General features: G+C 40.5%; 1 protein-coding gene across 5 annotated transcripts in view; it reads right to left on the reverse strand.

The window, feature by feature from the left end:
- The window catches only part of PTPRM (protein tyrosine phosphatase receptor type M), a 791,703-nt gene that overhangs the window by 480,543 nt on the left and 290,261 nt on the right, over positions 1–20,899 (reverse strand). For all 5 annotated transcript variants that reach the window (XM_019418445.2, XM_053902396.1, XM_053902395.1 and 2 more), the window contains exon 3: positions 11,964–12,235. In XM_019418445.2, the coding sequence (XP_019273990.1) occupies positions 11,964–12,235 (272 nt within the window). The remainder of the gene's footprint in view (positions 1–11,963; positions 12,236–20,899) is intronic.

Below are 20,899 nucleotides of genomic sequence, written 5' to 3' on the forward strand. Positions count from 1 at the left end.
TGTGTATGTATATATATATATATATATATATATATATATACATACATACACATATATACACACACACCCCAGTATGTGTGTGTATACACACACACACACACACACCCTAGTACGTGTATGTGTGTATATATATACACACACACACATATATACATATACATGTGTGTATATATATATATATATATATATATATATATATATATATGTATATGTATATATATATATTTCCCACATTTAGTGCAGAGCCTAATGCAGGGCTCAAACCCACAAGTGAGATCATGACCTGAGCTGAAACCAAGAGTCAGATGCTTAACTCTCTGAGTCACCCAAGTGCCTCTTCTGTTTATTTTTTAATTAGATTATTTGTTTTGTGTGTGTGTTGAATTGTATACGTTTTTTTTAAATAGGTTTTGGATATTGACCTCTTATTGGATATATATATGTATATATTTATATATATGCATGCCATATCTTCTTTATCCATTCATCAATGGATGGACACTTGGGTTGCTACTGTATCTTGGCTATTGTAAATAATGCTGCAATAAACATAGAGATGCATATATCTTTATGAATTAGTTTTTTGTTTGTTTCCTTTGTGTAAATACCTAGCAGTGGAATTACTGGATTGTGTGGTCATTCTATTTTTAATTTTTTAAGGAAACTACATACTGTTCTCTACAGTGACTATATCATTCTATATTTCCACCAACAGTGCACGAGGGTTCCTTTTTCTCCACATCATCACCAACACTCATTGTTTCTTGTGTTTTTGATCTTAGCCATTCTGACAGGTGGGTCTGATTTGCATTTCCCTGATGGATGGTGGTGATGTTGAGCATCTTTTCATATGTCTGTTGGCTATCTGAATATCTTCTTTGGAGAAACATCTCTTCATGTCTCCTGCTCATTTTTTTAAAAAGTGTATTTACTTTGAGAGAGAGAGAGAGAGAGAGGGAGCAGGGTAGGGGAAGGACAGAGAGAGAATCCCAAACAGACTCCACACTTAGTACAGAGCCTAATGTGGGGCTCAAACCCATGAGTGAGATCGTGACCTGAGCTGAAACCAAGAGTCAGATGCTTAACTGACTGAGCCACCCAGGTGCCCCTTGTTTATTTTTTAATTAGATTATTTGGTGTGTGTGTGTGTGTGTGTGTGTGTGTGCGCAAGCGCGCGCGAGAGAGAGTTGTGTAAGTTTTTAATATATTTCTGATATTAACTTCTTATTGGATATATCATTTGCAATTATCTTCTCCCAATTCAGTAGATTGTCTTTGGGTTTATTTTTGTTGTCGTTGTTGTTTCTCTCCTTTGCTGTGCAAGATTTTATTTATTTTTGCTTTTGTTTCCTTTGCCTTGGAAGACAGATCTAAAAAAATGTTTTTATGGCCAATGTAAGAGAAATCATTGTCTGTGCTCTCTTCTATGACTTTTATGGTTTTAGGTCTCACATTTAGGTCCTTAATCCATTTTGAATTTATTTTTGTGACTGGTGTAAGAAAGTGGTCCAGTTTCATTTTTTTGCATGTAGCTGTCCAGTTTTCCCAACACCATTTGTTGAAGAGACTTTTTTCCTATTGCATATTCTTGCCTCCTTTGTCAAAGATTAATTGACCATATAATCATGGGTTTTTTTTTTTCTGGGATTTCTATTCTTTTCTATTGATCTATGTGTCTATTTTTGTGCCAGTACCATACTGTTTTGATTACTACAGCTTTGTAGCATAACTTGAAATCTGGGATTATGATAACTCCAGCTTTGGTTTTCTTTTTCAAGATTGCTTTGGCTGTTTGGGGTCTTTTGTAGTTCCACACAAATTTTATGATTGTTCTAGTTCTGAAAAATGCTGTTGCCATTTTGATAGGGACTGCATTAAATCTGTAGATTGCTGAGGGCAATATGGACATTATAACAATATTAATTCTTCCAATCCAAGAGCACAGAATCCTAGTCTCATTTTTTATCTATTTTCTTTCTCCTGTTCAGTTTGATTGCCTTCCATTCCAGCTCACTGATGTGTTCTTCTGCTTCCTCTAGTCTACCATTTATTCCTTCTAGCATATTTTTAATTTCAGTTATTGATTTCTTCATCTCTGATTGGTTCTTTTTTATATTTTCTATCCCCTTGTTGAGGGTCTTACTGAATTTCACCACTCCTTTCTGAAAGAGAGAGTATACCCAGTGAGTATCTTTAAGATCATTACTTGAAATTTTCTCTATCAGGCATACCACTTATCTCCATTTCATTTAGCTGTCTTGCAATTTTGTCCTATTCTTTCATTTGGGAGATGTTTCTGTGACTCCTCATTTTGTCCAACTCTGTGTCTGTTTTCAGAAAGTCAGCTATGTCTCCTGTTCTTGAAAATAGTGGCTTTATAAAAAAGAAGCCCTGTAGTGCTCTTCAGTCCAATATCCCCTGTTCCCCAGAACCTGGCACATTAGGAACGTCTCCTATTTGTGTTGTGTGTGCCCTAGTGTTGCGACTGAGCTGCGTTTGTTTTCAGTCCAGTCATCTGCAATGGCTTTCTTTGCCTGCTGTGGGCAGGGTTTGGTGTCTGCTTTGTTAAGGGGCCAGTCTGGGGCCTCCTCGGACTTGAGTCGGGTCAGACCAGACGTCTGCCAGAGCTACAGTTGTACCAAATGCCAAGGTGTTCTCCCCTGCACTGTCCCCTGAAAGGATTTCATTGGTGGGCAGGACCTGCAGTCAAACCACGTCTGCCCTTGGCCCACTGCTGGGGCCATGGTTGAATTGGTGTGTGTCTGGTTATCTTCCCCTCTCCCCAGGTCAGGAATCACTTTGGAGTGGCATGAGCCCCTGCCAGGGCTACTTGCACAATGCCATGCTTATGGCATTGCTTAGGATGGACTCCTGCCAAGGGCAGGTTAGAGGGAGAATGCAAGAGTCCACAGGAGAAAGCAAGGGTGGGGCACACGGTGCTAGCAAGGTTTGTGCAAGGGTGCTTATGGGAGACCGGAGCCAATTTGGAGAACTCTGTTTTTGATGTGCTCTTCTCCACAGTTAGCTATGGAGAGCCTGTTCTGCCAGTTGTCAAGTCATTTTCTGGGTTATTTACACTAATTTAGGTTTTATTTAGCTGTACCCATACGACATGGTGAGCTTAGAATCCTCCTACTCCACCATCTTCCCCAGAATCGGCTTCTTTTGGTCTACCCTACTCTTCTTATTTCTTATCAAACTTTTTTGAGGCACTGACGAAAACATTTTGCAATGACTGGAATATTCCAACTGCCAGACCAGAAAAACCTTGATAGTAGCAGAATGCTAGAAAACCACATCCCACCTGTCCCCTTCCTTGGCCACGATCACACACTGAACACATACCGACCCCCACCCGTGATCACATGCTCTTTCCCTGCTCTCTTGCATGTAGCTCCAGATTTCCTCCCTGTAAAACTCTAGGTGTCCGTCTTGTGAGCAGATAGGTGCGTTGTTAAGGTTTGAGCCTGCCACTTCCCCAGGACGCCAGCCCCTGCACTAAATTTCTCCCTTTCTCTTTTCCAACTCTTTGTCTCTTGAGTTACTGGCTTCTCTCGTAAGGAGTTTATCCAAGTATGTCGGGCAACAGCGCTGGCAAACCCAGCCAGGGACTATGCTCTCAATTTGTCCAGCCCCTTCGGGGTTTCCTGGGATAGAGCAGCTGGCCACAGCAGTGCTCCAGCGCTCACCCATTCATTTCCTGAGTTAGTGTCTGTGACAGATCGATGAGTAACATGTGCAATAAACGGAGATAGAGCCGATGCTACTCAGAGTCGCTTTCTGCGACTTTCTAGCAAAATACGTGGGCTGAAGGCAAACACAGCAAATAATCCAAGGCAGCTGGGTAGGAAACAGAGGTTGGAGTTCAGTGTGAAAAAGATGAAATGATCCAGTCATTCCTACTCCCTCAGCTTCTCATTTACCAGGAAAGATGTCTGACTGGTAAAGGGCCAATCTTGGATTAGCCTCTCCCAAAGTGCAAGATACTTTGTGTCCTCACTGCACAGAGAATTTAGAGCTGGTCTTAGATGGAATCCATGCATCATATTCTCCCAGGACCCTTCAGTATATCTCAGAATTTGTTTTAACTGGGAGGCTCTAGACAAACAGTAGGACTGTCATCATTCTGACTTGGTCCCCACATTACCTCTTGTCACCACCCACCTGCCCATACCCCAACCCCTTTATTGAGAGGCATGGGGAAGGGGACTTCAAAGCCATCTATCCTTTTTTTTTTCTCTTCAAAGCAACCATTTGTCTTAAAGATCACTGCTTTCGTTCCCTCTGACTGGATTCATTATCACTGTATTCTAAAAGTAGGGAGAAGGTGGTGAGTAGGTGATTCCCCAGGCATCTCTGGGTGCAGGCAGGGGTTAGGAACCCTGAGAAATCAATACATAGCCTCCAGAAATTTGAAGGGTGGGAAAGAGAAGACAGAAGAGAAAGATACAGAATCAAAGGGAAATCCTTCCCCACCCCCTTCTCTCTCTCTCTCTCTCTCTCTCTCTCTCTGTTTTTTTCATTAGCACAATAAAGCAAGAGGGTGCTTGTGAGAGGAAAATACTATTCTTAACATGGCAGGAAGTCAATGTCTAAATCAAAGGAAGTGGTCCTCCAGCCCAGGTGCCCTCATGAAAGCAGGTAGCCGGCAGTCCTTACCTGCTGCCACCCAACACAGGAGCACGTTGCAAGTAGCAGCAACGAGGACAAACAGTAATTAAGAAATTAAATATGTGTTAATCACCAAATACTTGACAATTCATGTTTTCATGAACAGCAATTAACCTACAATTAGCTGCATTCCATGCAGCTTACCATTGTGATCTGTACCTGTAGAATACTACTCTCCTATAAATAGGAAAAGGCCCATGGAATGAGCGCTATGGTGAGAATACTTTGCTAGGAAACATTTTGAAACTCTATAAACACCTAGTAAAGATAATGTTAGGGGAAAGACTAGGAAAGCAAGGGATGCCCACGGAAATTTACTGTTTAGCAAAAGGAAAAAGGGCAGCTGTGTCTAGTTTTAGCGAAAACCTCCCCAAAACTCAGACTCTGACCAAGTTGAGAAATGACTAGTATGGAGTGGCCAAAGCCCAGTGAGAAATGGGCATTCTTGACAACAAGGAGAGTAAAGGACAGGACAGAGGGAAGGAGCCCAGTGGAGCAGTCCCCAAGATGGTCATCTGGAGCATGGGACAGATTCCAGAGCAGGCTGATACCACGAACACTCAGGAAGCCTCACCTTGCATTTCTGTATGACAGCAAGTTCTGGAATGTTCTGGGGGAAAGAAACCTGGTTCATTTTATTTCACCTAGTTTCATGGAAGGATTTGTTCCTGTAACACTTCTTCTTTGAGTACCTTCTGCCATTCCACTTAACACATGTAAGGAGTGACTTAGCAGGGAGAAAGCACTCAAATATTAGCTGTTTCTGTTTTTCTGTCTACCACAATTCTTAATCTCAACAAACTACCACCATTTATGGAAAGGCTAGCACATCTTCAATGTGCTCTTCCATTCATCTTCACTCCCTGCACGGTCTTTATATTGAGTCTCATCATTAGTGAGGTTCTAAAAGTTTAAGTCACTTGCCCAAACTTACAAGTAAACAGGGCTGATATTCAAATGCAGTTCTGTTTGACCCAAAGCATATGTTCTTTTACTACACTCTATGATGCTGCCCATTCCTACGCACTATGAAATTCCTTTAAAAGTTAATTCATCGATCTTAACTCATTATATCAAAACTACTTAATACAGTGGGGAAAAAAGCAACTTTTAGAAATAAAGTGCTGTAGGAATATAAAATATTTTAATATGCTAACATTTCAAGTATATGTTCACTTTATACTAACGTTTTAGATCTCTGTAACGTATTCCTGCAGCCTAAATTCTCTAACATAGAAGTGATGTCTGGGGAAAGCTGAGTCCCTGTGCACTGAGAGAGGGTCTCTCAGGGGTACCCCTTTCTTCAGAAAAGATAGGGTACTATCTTGTCCTCAGCTTTTGGGCCCAGAAATGGCCTATCTGTACCCTAAGAATGAATCATTTGGATACTGACTCTTACAAACCATGTACATAAGCAAACTGTCAGACACATGCATGTACATGATATCAGAAAAATATTTCTCATATTTTGCGATTAAAAACGTAATACAGTTGACCCCTGAACAACACAGGTATGACCCGTGTGAGTCTGCTTACACCTGCATTTTTTTTAAGAACTATGAAACAGCACTACAAACATACTTCCTTTCTAAAGTGAAATCCTGCACTCTGAAAACTATAAGACACTGATGAAAAAAATTGAAGATGCCCCAAACAAATGGAAAGATATCCCATGCTCATGGATTGTTGGAATTAATATTGTTAAAATGTCCTTATTACCCAAAGCAGTCTACAGAGCAATGCAGTCCTTATCAAAGTACCAGCAGCATTTTTCACAAAACTAATACAAATAATACTAAAATTCGTATGGGACCACAAAAGACCCCACAAAGCAATCTTGAGAAAGATCAAAGCTGGAGGTACCACAATCCCAGATTTCAAGCTGTATTACAAAGCTATAGTAACGAAAACAGTATGGTACTGGCACAAAAACAGAGACAGAGATCAATGGAATGGGATAGAAAGTCCAGAAATAAACCATGCCTATATGGTCAATTAATCTACAACAAAGTAGGGAAGAATATATAATGGTGAAAGTCTTTTTAACGAATGGTGCCAGGAAAGATGGAAAGCTACATGCAAAAATAAATAAGTAAAACTGGTCCACTTTCTAATACCATATACCAAAAATCCCCTCAAAATGGATTAAAGACCTAAATGTGAGACCTGAAATCTTTATTATTTTCTTAATAACATTTTCTCTAGCTTATTGTATTGTAAGAATAGAGCTTATAATACATATAACATGCAAAATACGTGCCAATCAACTGTTTACATTATTGGTAAGGCTTCTGATCAAGAATTGGTTATTAGAGAAGTTTTGAAGGACTCAAAAGTTATACATGAATTTTCCAGTGCATGGGAGGTTGGCGTCCCTAACCTCCATGTCATTCAAGGGTCAACTATAGTCCCACAGAGCATACTCACATCCTCAGACCAGCACAGAACTTCTTATAGATAAATATATCTGGGAATTAGTCCAAAAGCAGATGGGCTGATGCATGATTCCCATTTTTAAGAGCAACAGGGTATGACAGCCATCTCCTCAATGAATGTGTGCTGTCCAGTGGACTGGGGGCCATAATGTGCCAGGAAGCTCCTCCTCTGGGCAATGCTGCCAGCACGGACAGCTTCTTTCTCTGGTTTTTTTCTGATCGTCTCCAGTTAAGCTGACACCTTGGGCCACCAGGGGTGGAAAAAGGATTTGGTAGGTGTTTTCCTTCTTATTCACCTTTGTTATACAGTTTGTCTTTCTCATCTCAACTGGGAAACATCATTCAGGTCTCACAGGGTGATTGTAAGGCCTAATGCTCTGTGTTTGGGAAGTTTCCTGCTGATATCTCTCTTGGATCACCTACAGAGTACCACTTACCTGATAGCTTGTGTTGCTATCAGAGTAATGATCCCAGTGTGTTTACCGCCCAGCAGATAAAGGAGAAATATGAAGGAAGTACTGCTTTCACTATGCCTTTAAAACTTTAAAAACTAATCCTTGGTTGGAGTGCTTAGAAATTAAATCAACAAGTGTACTTTCAGTGGCTCTAAACCCTTTACAGATGTTGATCACCTGATTCTTAAAAAGTTAGCAATGCTGTATTAAAGAACCTTTACAGGGGCACCTGGGTGGCTCAGTCGGTTGGGCATCTGACTTCAGCTCAGGTCATGATCTCCTGGTTCATGAGTTGGAGCCCCGCATCAGGCTCTGTGTTGACAGCTCAGAGACTGGAGCCTGCTTTGGATTCTGTGTCTCCCTCTCTCTCTGCCCCTCCCCCACTAGTGCTCTCTCTCTCTGTCTCTGTCTCTCAAAAATAAACATTAAAAAAAAATCTGTACAAATCCACTTTTAAATGTATTTTATTTTTTTTAATTTTAGAGAGCAAGCAGGGGAGAGGGGCAGATGGAGAGGAAGAGAAAATCTTAAGCAGGCTCCATGCTCAGTGCAGAGCCTGATGCAGGGCTTGATCCCATGGCTCTGGGATCATGACCTAAGTCAAAATCGAGAGTCAGACGCTCAACTGATGGAGCCACCTGGGCGCCACTACCAGTCCACTTTTAAATCCAAAGCAGAAAGCTATTCCTGATGAATCAACCAGTGAACCAAAGAGCTAGAGTGAGAATTAGGTTCTGATTGGATTTGGTATGTTAGATACTGCTCAGTAATGTAAGAGAGGTGACAGTGGAAAGTAGATAGACTTGGGGGGTGGGGTCAGAGGTTCACAATTGGGGAGATGACGTATTGTACTTAAAAGAACTCAAGAAAGGAAGAATCCATTGAAAATCACAATGGCCTGATATATAGGACCACCTCACTTTCACTATAGTTCCATAGTCCTTTTTTAAAGGCTGATCTTCTAAGACCATTACACTCAACAATTCCCTTAATTCCAACTGTCTGAGCTAGGTGCACCAAGGCTGTTATGGACTGAATGTTGTGTCTACCCCCTGCCCCACCATTTCATATGTTGAAGCCCTGATCCCAACATGATGGCATTTGGACATGGAGCTTTAGAGAGGTAATTAGGTTTAGATGAGGTCATGAAGGTGGAGCCCCAATAATTAGTGTCCTAATAAGAATAAGGGAGACAAGAGCTCTTTCTCTCCAGATGCACACACAGAGGAAAGGCCACTGAGCACACCATGAGAAGACAAGAAGGCACCATCTATAAGGCAGAAAAAGGGCCCTCACCAGGAACTGAATCCATGAGAATCCTACAGGACTTCCAGGCCCCGCAACTCTGAGAAAAGAATGTCTATCATTGGTGGCACCCAGTCTATATTTGTCATAGCTGCCCAAGCTTAGATAAAGACAAAATAAAACTTTAATATATGCATTGCAGCCCATGTCAAAACTATAGCAATGCATTGGATTCTGGAGGCTGTCAGGGGCCCAAGAGAGTTCACTCCTAGACATTCTGGGTGGCAGTGCTGACATGAAAGAGAAGAAGACCAGACCACAGATGAGCAGAATACCTTCTGGTCTTGCCTGGAAGATTGTCCTCTGGCCCCAGTCCAGCAGATGCCTGGAGACTAAGTCAGAAACTAGTGCAGGTTCCAGGGAGGCAGTGGGAACATCACAGACCTATACCTTCTCTACTTTGGGAAGGTCTCCTACAAAAGAAATTTCTAACAACATGTAGCCTCTTAGCCTAGTCCATTATACAAAAAGTCTTTTGAAGCCTAGCTTAGCCAAACCCACTTCCCCTGCTTCCATTTTATGTATTTATGTTTTAATAATTTTTTAAATGTTTATGTATTCATCTTTGAGAGAGAAAGAGAGAGCACAAGTAGGGGAGGGGCAGAGAAAGAGGGAGACAGAATCTGAAGCAAGCTCTAGACCCTAAGCGGTCAGTGCAGAGCCCAACATGGGGCTTGAACTCATGAACTATGAGATTATGACCTGAGCCAAACTTGGATGCTTAACGGACTGAGCCCCCCACTCTGTTTCAATTTTAATACTATGCAAGAAGAAACTTTGTCCCAGAGGCCATATTTTGTTAATTATATGACTGACTGCTAATATATTTATAAACAAAATTTTATTTGTCAAATAGGGTATTTTCCCTATGGAAGAAAAACTATGTTTTATTCTTTGGGGTTTTATAAATAAAAGCAGTAAAATATACATTGAAGAAAATTTAGAATATGACAGATGGTAGAAAGAAAAAAAGTCCAAATCACCTGTTACCCTACTAGCTAAGGAGATACCACTTTTTAATATATTTATTTCAGCATATGCTTTAGTCTTTATTTTATATACATATAATTATATATATGTATTTATATAAACATATATGTAAGTATTATATAGAATATATAAATAAGTATATAACATATAAACATACTTATATATATATTTTATTATATATTTTTAAAATTAAAAAATATATAATATATAAAATTTAAACTGTGAAATTTACTGTTTTATACCACTTTTTCCACTTAACAACATAGACTTAAATAGGTCACTATATGGTTTTCCATAACATTATTCTTAATTGTTGCAAAATGCATTTTAGTATTGAGCCAACATAAGTTAACTAACCATCTAATGTTGGAAATAATACTGTTTCTGATTTTTCATTATTATAAATAAACAGCCATGAGTATTCTTGTAATTAATAATTTGCAACCATTCTCTGTTATTTCCTTCGGATGAATTCCTAACAGTAGATTGCCAAATTTAGATCTTTCTAAATTTTGTTTTAATTTTTTTTCAATGTTTATTTTTGAGAGCAAGAAAGAGAGAGAGACAGAGTGCGAGTGGGGGAGGGGAAGAGAGAGAGGGAGACACAGAATCTGAAGCAGATTCCAGGCTCTCAACTGTCAGCACAGAGCCCGACACGGGGCTCGAACTCACAAACCATGAGATCATGACCTGAGCCAAAGTCAGATGCTTAACTGATTGAGCTACCCAGGTGCCCCAGATCTATCTAAATTTTTAACTTTTATAATGTATTGCTTAAGTGTCCTTTTAAAAGATTTTTAACAATTTACCTGTGTACTATTTAACAATTTACATGCATACTACTCAAAACACATTTATTTATCATTCATTAAATTCTAGAAATTATTGTAGGTAAAGGGTACAGAGACACATTAGGCACAACATTGAAAGCCATTCGTAAGACAAGCAGACCTGGAAAGGACTCAGTTTTCCCTTCCCTGAGTCTAGCCAAGCACCTCAATTAAATATGAGAGAGGACCTTGGATACATGTTCCAGCTGGCTCTTGAACAAGCCAAAGGAATTAAGAAAGAGAAAAGCAAAATATCTCAATCCTCTTAATGAATCTTCTTAGCGTGAAATTAATTGAGTGTTCTCAATATCAAGTTATTTAAAAAAATTTTTTTAATGTTTATTCACTTTTGAGAGACAGAGTGCAAGCAGGGGAGGGGCAGAGAGAGAGGGAGACACAGAATCTGAAGCAGGCTCTAGGCTTGCGGAGCTCAAACCCACGAACTGCAAGATCATGACCTGAGCCCAATTCGGATGCTCAACTGATTGAGCTGCCCAGGCACCCCAAGTTATTTTTTGAAGGTGCTATGGACAAAAGGGGGGGGAAAAAGGAGCACCAATGTCCTTGTCACTAATTTCCCACCTTTAATCCTGAGTCAGGATGCTCTTGTGACACAAGTCACTCTCTGACAGCAGGGACATGACATCAGGTCCACTTTGGTACCACTTTTTAACTGTCTCTGCCTCCACCATGTACTTACTTTAACTGAGAATTCCAAGTGGGCAATGTGGGTCTTAACAGAACATCCCAAATAACAGGACAGCAGCTGCTCCATGACAGGACTGAGCCTACACAAGTTATCTTCTTCCCGTTGCTTACAGGGATGGGAACAGGAAGCTGCCCCTTGCTAGCTGGCCCATGGGTCTCACTTCTCAATGACTCATTTGCTCCTGCCAGTAACTCATGAGCAATAGGGCTTCCTCTTCTAGAATCAAGTGCTACGTCTCCATGGGTCAGATATGGCTAACTTAATATAGTGCTTGCAGATAGTGCTTCCTGCCCTGCTGCAGGCTACTAAAAACAACTTTTTTGCCTTGATTTTGCTTTTAATTTCTTAAAATATCTGCATAAACAAAGTTGAAAGGTGTTTTTTTACTCATTTCTCAAGGTAATGTACAAAGACTGAATACACTCCCTTATCAAATAGCACAAGCTTTCCTAACATTGGTATAAAAAATACCTACACTTCTTATACATTCTTTGTTTATACGAATATAAAAAAAAAAAAACTATTTCAGAAGATGCATCAAAACAGGAAATGCAAACAAAGAGCATACCTGATAAAAATTCGGCCAGAAAGTACTAATGGCCAGTTCTGCCCTGTTCCATGTGCGGGTAGGGTCTCCAGATATATTCCAGATAGGATTCCCCAAAGCTCCGTTGTTGACCTTCACGTAGACATTGAGTAACCCAGGAGCAGCATTACTCTTGCTGGATACAAAATAGTGAAAATCAATACAGTGGGTGTCATTTTCTTTGAGCTGAGGTAAGAGAAGGTGGGCCCTCTGCCCCTCAGGTCTCCCAGATGTGTTCACCAACATGAAAGAACCTGCAAAAAAGAAAATCAAAGGAGAGTTACAACCTGAAATACTACTTTCTGGCCATTTCTCCAAGCCACTGTCATTTACATGGGTTGACACTGCGATGCCATGTGTCTTACTTAAGCTTTGAGAGTCCCATCCCTTTCATATCTTTTCACCCTAAAGCATTCTCAAGATCCGTGAATGGCGGTGGGTGGGGCACCTGGGTGGCTCAGTAGGTTAAGCAGCAGACTTCAGCTCAGGTCATGATCACATAATTTGTGAGTTCAAGCCCCACATCAGGCTTCATGCTAACAGCTCCGAGCCTGGAGCCTGCTTCAGATTCTGTGTCTCCCTCCCTCCCTCTCAGCCCCTCCCCTGCTTGCGCTCTGTCTCTCCCTGTCTCTCCCTCTCAAAAATAAATAAACATTTAAAACAAACAACAAAAAACAGATGAGTGAATGGGAAGTTTCCTTGAAGTTACCGCAGTTAGCCTTCTAAGTAACAAAATTAGGCATTAATTCGCTGACCTGCACTGATCATCTGGTAGTCACTAGCCACAGATGGCTCTTTACATTAAAATTAACTTAAATTCCATAATATTAAAAGCTTAGATCCTTGGCCACACTAGCCACATTTCAAGTGCTGAATAGGCACATCTGGCTGGTTGCTACCACACTGGGAAGCATAGATACTGAGCTTTTCCACCATCTCAGAAGGTGCTACGGGACAACGCTATTCTAGAATGGTGCCACCATTTGGTGATTGCAGCCACTTTAATATTCTCGTGCAACCTACGGAAGCAGATTGGTCCGATTTGCGGAATCTTAGAAAACTTTACCGGCCCTGTGACACTCCTTGCCATCAATGTAACTCTCTTCCAGTTCAGCACCACCACCCCTGCCCCGTTGCTGTAACAGCTGACTCCTTGATGGGGGCGGCGTTTTCATGACTGGTATGACCGAGCATACGGATGTAATCATCATTGCAATCGGAAGATGGTCATTCTCAGACATCTCCATGAGCAATTTGTACCTTTATATACACAGCACTAGCCTGCCCATGACTGCTGAAGAGTTTCCGCATGGATTCAAGCTATTCAGATACCCTGGCATCAACTGTGTCACTTGGCCCGCCCCATGTCTAAGGTCAACAGAAATGGCAATTAAAATAATTATATGAATATTGTATAGTACATAAAGAAAAATAAAAGCAAAATGTTCTAGGATAAAAGGGAAAACAGGGCATTATAAAGACTTTTAGGCAGAGAGGAAAACTGTATTGAAACTCTAAGGGGAAAGAACACCTAAATCTGGAGCATAAGGATGAAAAAAGAAATACGAGTCACATGTGACTGGACTCATGATTTCTACTGAGTAAGGAGACTATTCCCACCCTCCCCACCCCCCACCCCCCCGTTGAGTATACCTTTTAAAAACTTCCCTCACTGTGAATCATAATTTTCAAGAAGATGTGTGTTTGTATGTTTGTGTGGGTTTACTTTCGTATATACCCAGCAGATATCTATAAACATACATCCACTACTAGAGAAAGTGTGAAATTTTTATCTTGTCTATAAGCTGTGATTTCCTAAACAGCAAGTGGAGAAGACCACCTTTCCAAGAGAATTACTTTAAGGACTGAATAAAAAACATACATGTAGATATATCCTTTATAAATTAATGGGCTAGTTAAGAGATCAATATTGGACAATGTTTGCTGATGGCTGTTACCCTAACCTCGCCACCCCGTAAAGGGAGTTAGGTAGGGTTAATGGTATTAATGATAACCAGAAACTGAGTGACAGAGAGATTAGGAAGTAGTTTTATCCAGGTTTCAGGATGAGTTAGTGGCCAAACCAAAACTTTGAGCCTCTGAGTTTCCAACCCATTATTCACCCTGTTACACTCCAATAAGCCCATGTTTCTTCATGTGCCGTTTGAGCATATATGAAGAAAACAAACCCCTTCACAACAGTGAAGGAAAATTATAGTCGCTCTTTGAAAACAGAGCAATTTTTCAGGAGATGAATGTTACGCACCTGGAAATATGAAAGCCAGGCCACAAGGGAAGGGTTATCTATGAAACATACATTCCAGTATTAAGGAAGAGCTGCAAATGTGATTTAAGAATGAGTTGGGGGCGCAGAAAAGGAACAAGTAGCAAGAGAATATCATTGAAATGATCTGGGTTAGCTATATTCTACAAAATGTACAAAAAAAAAATCTTCAAAATACGCAGGGCTGACCAACCCCATCACAAATCTAAAGCTGGCTGTTGGGGTTTATAACATAACTTAAAAACCGTACTTTTCTCCTCTAATAAATAGAAGCAGATTGATTCCATATTCTATCATGCCGGGCTCTGTTGCCTGCAACACAGTTGCTGTGTATATTTCTACTGACAGGGCTGACCGTGACCTGGCCTTCAGGCCAATGCTGAATCACTCAAACCTTTAGCACTGCCACACGGCCAAGAAAATTGTTGCTTGCAGAGTTACCATCAGTGAAATTGGGGTGGCCATGGGTGGTAAACATGGCAACAGGCAAAGAATGGCAAAAGTGTGTGTGCCTCCGTACCCTGCAACATCTAGCTTGTATGTCTGGATGAAGCTGAAACAGAGAAGTCTCTTTTTTACACGTTGGTATCAACTGGATAATTTTCTACCATTAGCATTCAGGGACTCACCTGGAATCCCCCCAAATACTATCTTCCTCGCTGTGCAGCCCATCTCCCATCATACTCCATTCCAGCACAAAATGTTCCGTCAGCTTTTGGAGCTGTCTAATGTATATAGAACTTTTTAACTTGAGGTCAAGGTGAAATTCAGGTGTTTTAAGTTACAAATACTTTGAATGATCCTAACTTTTATATCCCTTTCTTCTTTTTAATCTTTCTGAGCCAGAAAATAGTGTGTTTTGTTACACGGTGTGCTTCTGTAGTGCAGATGAGCTCAAACAGGATTAGCAAATAGAGGAATGACATCCATGCAACACAGAAGTCCTTTGGATTCCTGTGTGACTTTCTGCAGGATATTAAGGCTTTAGAGGGATCTAAATAAAGGCCTCCAATGATGACCTTTAAACAAAGCTACAACCCCACACAAGTGCCTTCCCTCAGGGGAAGAAATGGCAAGAAGTTCAGTGGTTTCAAGAGCCATTCTCCACTCTGTGAAGCTTTTGATAAATCTGCAAAGAGCAAAAGAAGAAACTGTGAAGCTTCTGCTCCCATCTTGAGTTTGAAAAGGAAATAACACTGACCGATGAAGAAGACAATCGGACCACAAAAAGAAGTAAGAGGCATCCAAATCAGCAAAGAAGAAGTCAACTTTCACTCTTCACAGATGACATGATACTCTCTGCGGGAAACCCGGAAGACTCCACCAAAAAAACTGCTAGAACTGATACATAAATACACCGAAATCACAGGACGTAAAATCAACGTGCAGAAATCGGTTGCATTTCTGTACACCAATAATGAAGCAGCATAAAGAGAAATCAATCCCATTTACAACTGCACCAAAAACCATCAGATTCCTAGGAATAAACCTAATCAAAGAGGTAAGATTAGAAATCTTATGAAAGAAATTAAAGAAGACACAAAGAAATGGAAAAACATTCCATGCTCACGGATGGAAAGAACAAATATTGTTAAAATGTCTATACCACCCAAAGCAAATTACACATTCTAGGCAATCCCTATCAAAATAACACGAGCATTCTTCACAGAGCTAGAACAAACAATCCTGAAATTTGTGTGGACCCACAAAAGACCCCAAATAGCCAAAGTGAAGTTGGAAAGGAAAACCAAAGCTGGAGGCACCACAGTTCCAGACTTCAAGCTGTATTACAAAGCTGTAATCATCAAGCAGTATAGTACTGGCACAAGAACAGACACACAGACCAATGGAACAGAATACAGAACCCCAAAATGGACCCACAAATGTATGGCAAACTAATCTTCGACAAAGCAGGAAAGAGTATCCAATGGAAAAAAGTCTCTTCAGCAAATGTCACTGGGAAAACTGGACAGCGACATGCAGAAGAGTGAAACTGGACCACTTTCTTACACCGTATACAAAAATAAACTCAAAATGGATGAAACACCTAAATATGAGACCCAAAACCATCAAAATCCCAGAGGAGAACACAGGCAGCAACCTCTCTGACCTTGGCCACAGCAACTTCTTACTAGACAGGTCTCCAGAGGCAAGGGAAACAAAAGCAAAAATGAACTAATGGGACCTCATCAAGATAAAAAGCTTCTTCTGCACAGGAAAGGAAACAACCAGCAAAACTAAAAGGCAACCAATGGTGGGAGAAGATATTTGCAAATGATGTATCAGATAAAGGGTTAGCATCCAAAATCTATAAAGAACTTATCAAACTCAATACCCATAAAACATAATCCACTGAAGAAATGGGTAAAAGACATGAATAGATACTTTTCCGAAGAAGACATACGGATGGCTAACAGACACATGAAAGGATGCTCAACATCACTCATCATCAGGGAAATACAAATCAAAACCACAGTAAGATACTATCTCATACCTGTCAGAATGGCTAAAATCAACAACTCAGGAAACAACAGATGCCGGCGAGGATGCAGAGAAAGGGGAACACTTTTGCACTGTTGGTGGGAATGCAAACTGGTGCAGCCACTCTGGAAAACAGTATGGAAGTTTCTCAAAAAATTAAAAATAGAGCCACCCTAAGACCCAGCAATTGCACTACTAGGTATCTATCCAAAGAACACAAAATTGCTGATGCAAAGGGACACATGTACCCCGATGTTTATAGCAGCGTTATCAACAATAGCTCAATTATGGAAAGAGCCCAAATGTCCACAGACTGATGAGTAGATAAAAAAGATGTGGTATAACTGTACAATAGAATATTACTCGGTGATCAAAAAGAATGAGGTAGAGAAGATAACATTTTAGCAACACAAGCATTTCCTGACAGTGCTGCCCTATTGTCTTCTGAGTTTACTGAAGAAAGTACCAACACTCAGGTTTAGCACAATCTGGAAAACCCAGAATCCTAGGGGTAAATTCACACTTGTACATACAGAAAATGGCAGGTGGGAGGGATGAGATGCCTTTTAAGTGTTGGAATTTATCACCTATCATATATGAAAGTCAAGTCAACTCGCCCACGTTTAAAGGATCCAAAGCATTTATATTCAATTTTAGGCTATTAAGCCTGTTTCGAAAAATATCCCTCTATGGCTGAATGTTTAATTTTCACCTCCTGCTTCAATGTTTTGACTGTGAGGAAATGCATTTTCAAAGACTAATTGGGTCTCCCTCTGTAGGTACTTTCTTACCTCATTTTTTCCCCTACAAAAAACACTCCAACTGGGCAAATAAATAAAAGAAATCAGAATTCAAATTAGCATAGGAGTTCTGTTTGTGTTCGAATAACAAAACACCCTTAAGTCACAAGTGTGGAAGCAGAGAATATAACATCGCCTGCAAATGGAAAGAGTTCCACATAAGGGAGCCAGCTTCAAAAGGGGCAGTTTTTAAAGCACGCTTTGAAAGTCTTTAAGAGTAAGGATTTTGGTTTCTCTGAAAAGGAAAACTCTGTTATGAGAACATACAATATTCTTGAATCCTTGGGTGAATTAAATTTAGCTTAATCACAACCACCGGCAAATGCTTTTGATTGGACTATCTTCCATCATTGTTTGTGACAGCAGCAAAAGCTACATATAATTAGTTATTCCTTTCTACCCCATCATTAAAATTTGCATTGGTGTGGTAGAGGCTCTAGAGTTTTAAAGGCTGAGGAAGCCGCGTGAATTCTCTTACGTTTCAGAAACTTTGTGCGTCAACAAAAAAGGGAGCGGTTTCCGCCGTCCAGCAGGAAGAGAATTACGTGTGTTATTAAATACTTTGGCTGGCAGAGAAGCAGTGTTTTATGAACCTGATAGGGAGCAGATTTTCCCCCTTAAAATGTGTCTCTTTGGCATGGGGATTATTTTGAGCTGGTTCTTCTTAAGAAACAGCACACACGGGGGAAGCTCTCAAAACTGAGTAGGAGTTACCCTGGTACAAAAGACACTTACAAGGGGAAGGTCCATTTGTAACAGTGTGTCCCTTTCTGTATCAAGAAGAGGGGGATGACAAAATTTCTAGAAACTCTTGTCAATGAAGAAGGCAAAGACTTAACATTTTACGTAACAACCTTACCCTTGTTGACTATGCTTTTCCTTCCCAGACTTGCCACCTCCAACATCCTCGGACTTTAGCTGAAGATAGTATTTAAGACGATGGCTTCAGCCATTTCCTTTCCAGGGTCTCTCCCATGTACAAAGGAAGTAAGTATACACGACATTAAAGTTCTGTTGGTTTTCTCCTGTTAATCTGTCTTATATTAATCTAATTATAAGACCAGCCAAAGAACCTAGAAGGTTCTGTGGAGGAGCAAAACTTGCCACCACAAAGTGTGTCCCTATGACATATGGATTATTTTTGGCTGATTATTTTTAAGAAATGGAAGGCTCAGGAAGAGACTCTGACGTTCCCTCTAATTGCCTAAACGAATTTAGATAGATGAGCTTCTCCAGTAAGGGAGCCATCACCACAGATAGCTATACTATAATATGAAGTAGGTGTGGTAGAAAGGGAAGCCCTCAGAAAAGTCCATTTCTTAAAATTCCTCGCTATGTCTCATTGTTTCTGCATGACCCCGCAAACATTCATCTTCCTGTGAATTGTCTTTCTTCCCTTTGACTTCTCACATGCCTACCCCTTTCTCCTCAGCTCTGGAGAGCATATAAGCCTCAGTTTCCTGACTGCCTGTGACCCTCATATTCATATGGAACCCCCCGTGCACATGTAATTAAGTTTTATTTTCTCCTGCTAATCTGTCTCATGCCAATTTAGTTCTTAGGCCAGCCAAAAAAACACTTGAAGGGCAGGAGAAAAATCTTTCTTCCCCAATGAAGGCAAGAAAGAAAAACTGTCCGCTCTTGCAAACTTAAAAGCCATTATAAGATTCACTTCTTAAACCTCTTAATTTTAGTAAAAGGACACAGACCATTGGCCTCTCTCTTCCTCTGGCTGTTTTGTCTTCATTTTTTTTTTTCTCTATGACATCTTCAAATTTATAGGCTTAAAATCCAAAAGCTAAATAGAAAGTTTACAAGTTCCACCTTTGCTAGTACACATACTGACTCTAGTTTACAAGGCCATTATCTCATTATCTTCTTCCGACCTATTATACATACCAGTTGTAACAATTCAGTTATCTAGAGCAGTGCTTCTCAAATAACCCATGACAAAGCGTCATTTTTTTAAAATACCTGATGCACCTCAGATCAAATTTATCTAAAATGCAATAAATATGGTTTCCTAAAAAAGAAGAAATAAAAAGCATGCAAAATGCAAACCCAAATTTGTTGCTGGGTTAAATAAATGTGAAATCACTCTGTCAAATTCCTATAAAATTTTCTAAAGACTTACTCTCAATTTCCATATTGGTCATGGGCAGGAACACTACATGGCCTAGCTCTGATGTGTAGACCCACCAAGTGGCATAGGCTTAAAGTTTGAACGGTATAACATTCTGGGTACCCAACTACCAAAGTGTACATTTTATTCTCAATAGGGAAGAAAAAGACTGAGAACAGACAACCTGAGAGAAAGGAAGAAAAAGAAAATTTTCTGGTCTCTTAACTCAAAGATAAAGGCGATCAAGCCCAGCCCTTTGGCTATGAAAGACATTGGTAGAAGAAAACACAAAGGGAGAAGGAGAAGCAAGTGGAGAAGCGAACAAACAGGATCATGGGAAATGGAAAGACACCCTAAGGCTGAATTGAGAAAAGAGCCAGCTTTGAGGCAAGGAGGAGAGGAAGAGAACGCCTCCAAGAACATATTTTGGCGGTTCTCAAGGAGAACGGGAGAATGCAGGGACATAAAATGTGCCACCCAGGGCCTAGGCCAGGTGCTACGTCTATTCCACCGCATTAAATCCTCACAACAGTAAACACCCGCAGCAACACAGAGAACAGTGAACTTGCCAAAGGGTCCGCCAACAGCATCTGATTGAGCTAAAGGGCATCTGAATTTTTTACATTCAAGCGCTAAATGCAATGCTCTAAAGCCAATATTCTTCAAGCATATTGACTCATCATAGTACCAAATACACTGCATATGATGCTACGGTGTGCCTGCATACATTTACCTACACACACACACACACACACACACACACACACAACTTCCACGAAGAAATGTATGTCACTGTCTTTCTTATCGTGTGTGTGTATTATACTCATCTTTCCTGTCCTCCTCTGCTTCATTCTGCAATGTACATGAGTAAATGAATGCTGGGTGCAGCCCACAGCTGACTTCACGGCGTGCGGACGCTTCAAGGTCACACCGCACACAACTCTTCTCCCAATAACCAAAACCAACAAGATCTTGACTGTGCTCCGCCTCCTTCGTAAGGCAGCTTTTCAGTTTTTCATTTGCGATTTTAAATTTGACCTCGTCCTTCAAATATCAAAATACCAGCTGACGTCCCCCTCCTGCTCCCTCAGCCAGTACTAACAACGGTCGTAAAGAATATATCTTTTCCGGTGAGAAACCTCGTGAAATAAGGCAGTTGAAAGCCTGTGGAGAAGTAAATGAACTCAGGGAGCAAAGCTCAAAGGGAACAAAGCCTCGGTGGGGAGGTGCC

This window comes from Panthera pardus, unplaced genomic scaffold (genome assembly GCF_024362965.1).
Source record: "Panthera pardus isolate Hobbes unplaced genomic scaffold, ASM2436296v1 HiC_scaffold_15, whole genome shotgun sequence".
NCBI classification, from domain to species: domain Eukaryota; kingdom Metazoa; phylum Chordata; class Mammalia; order Carnivora; family Felidae; genus Panthera; species Panthera pardus.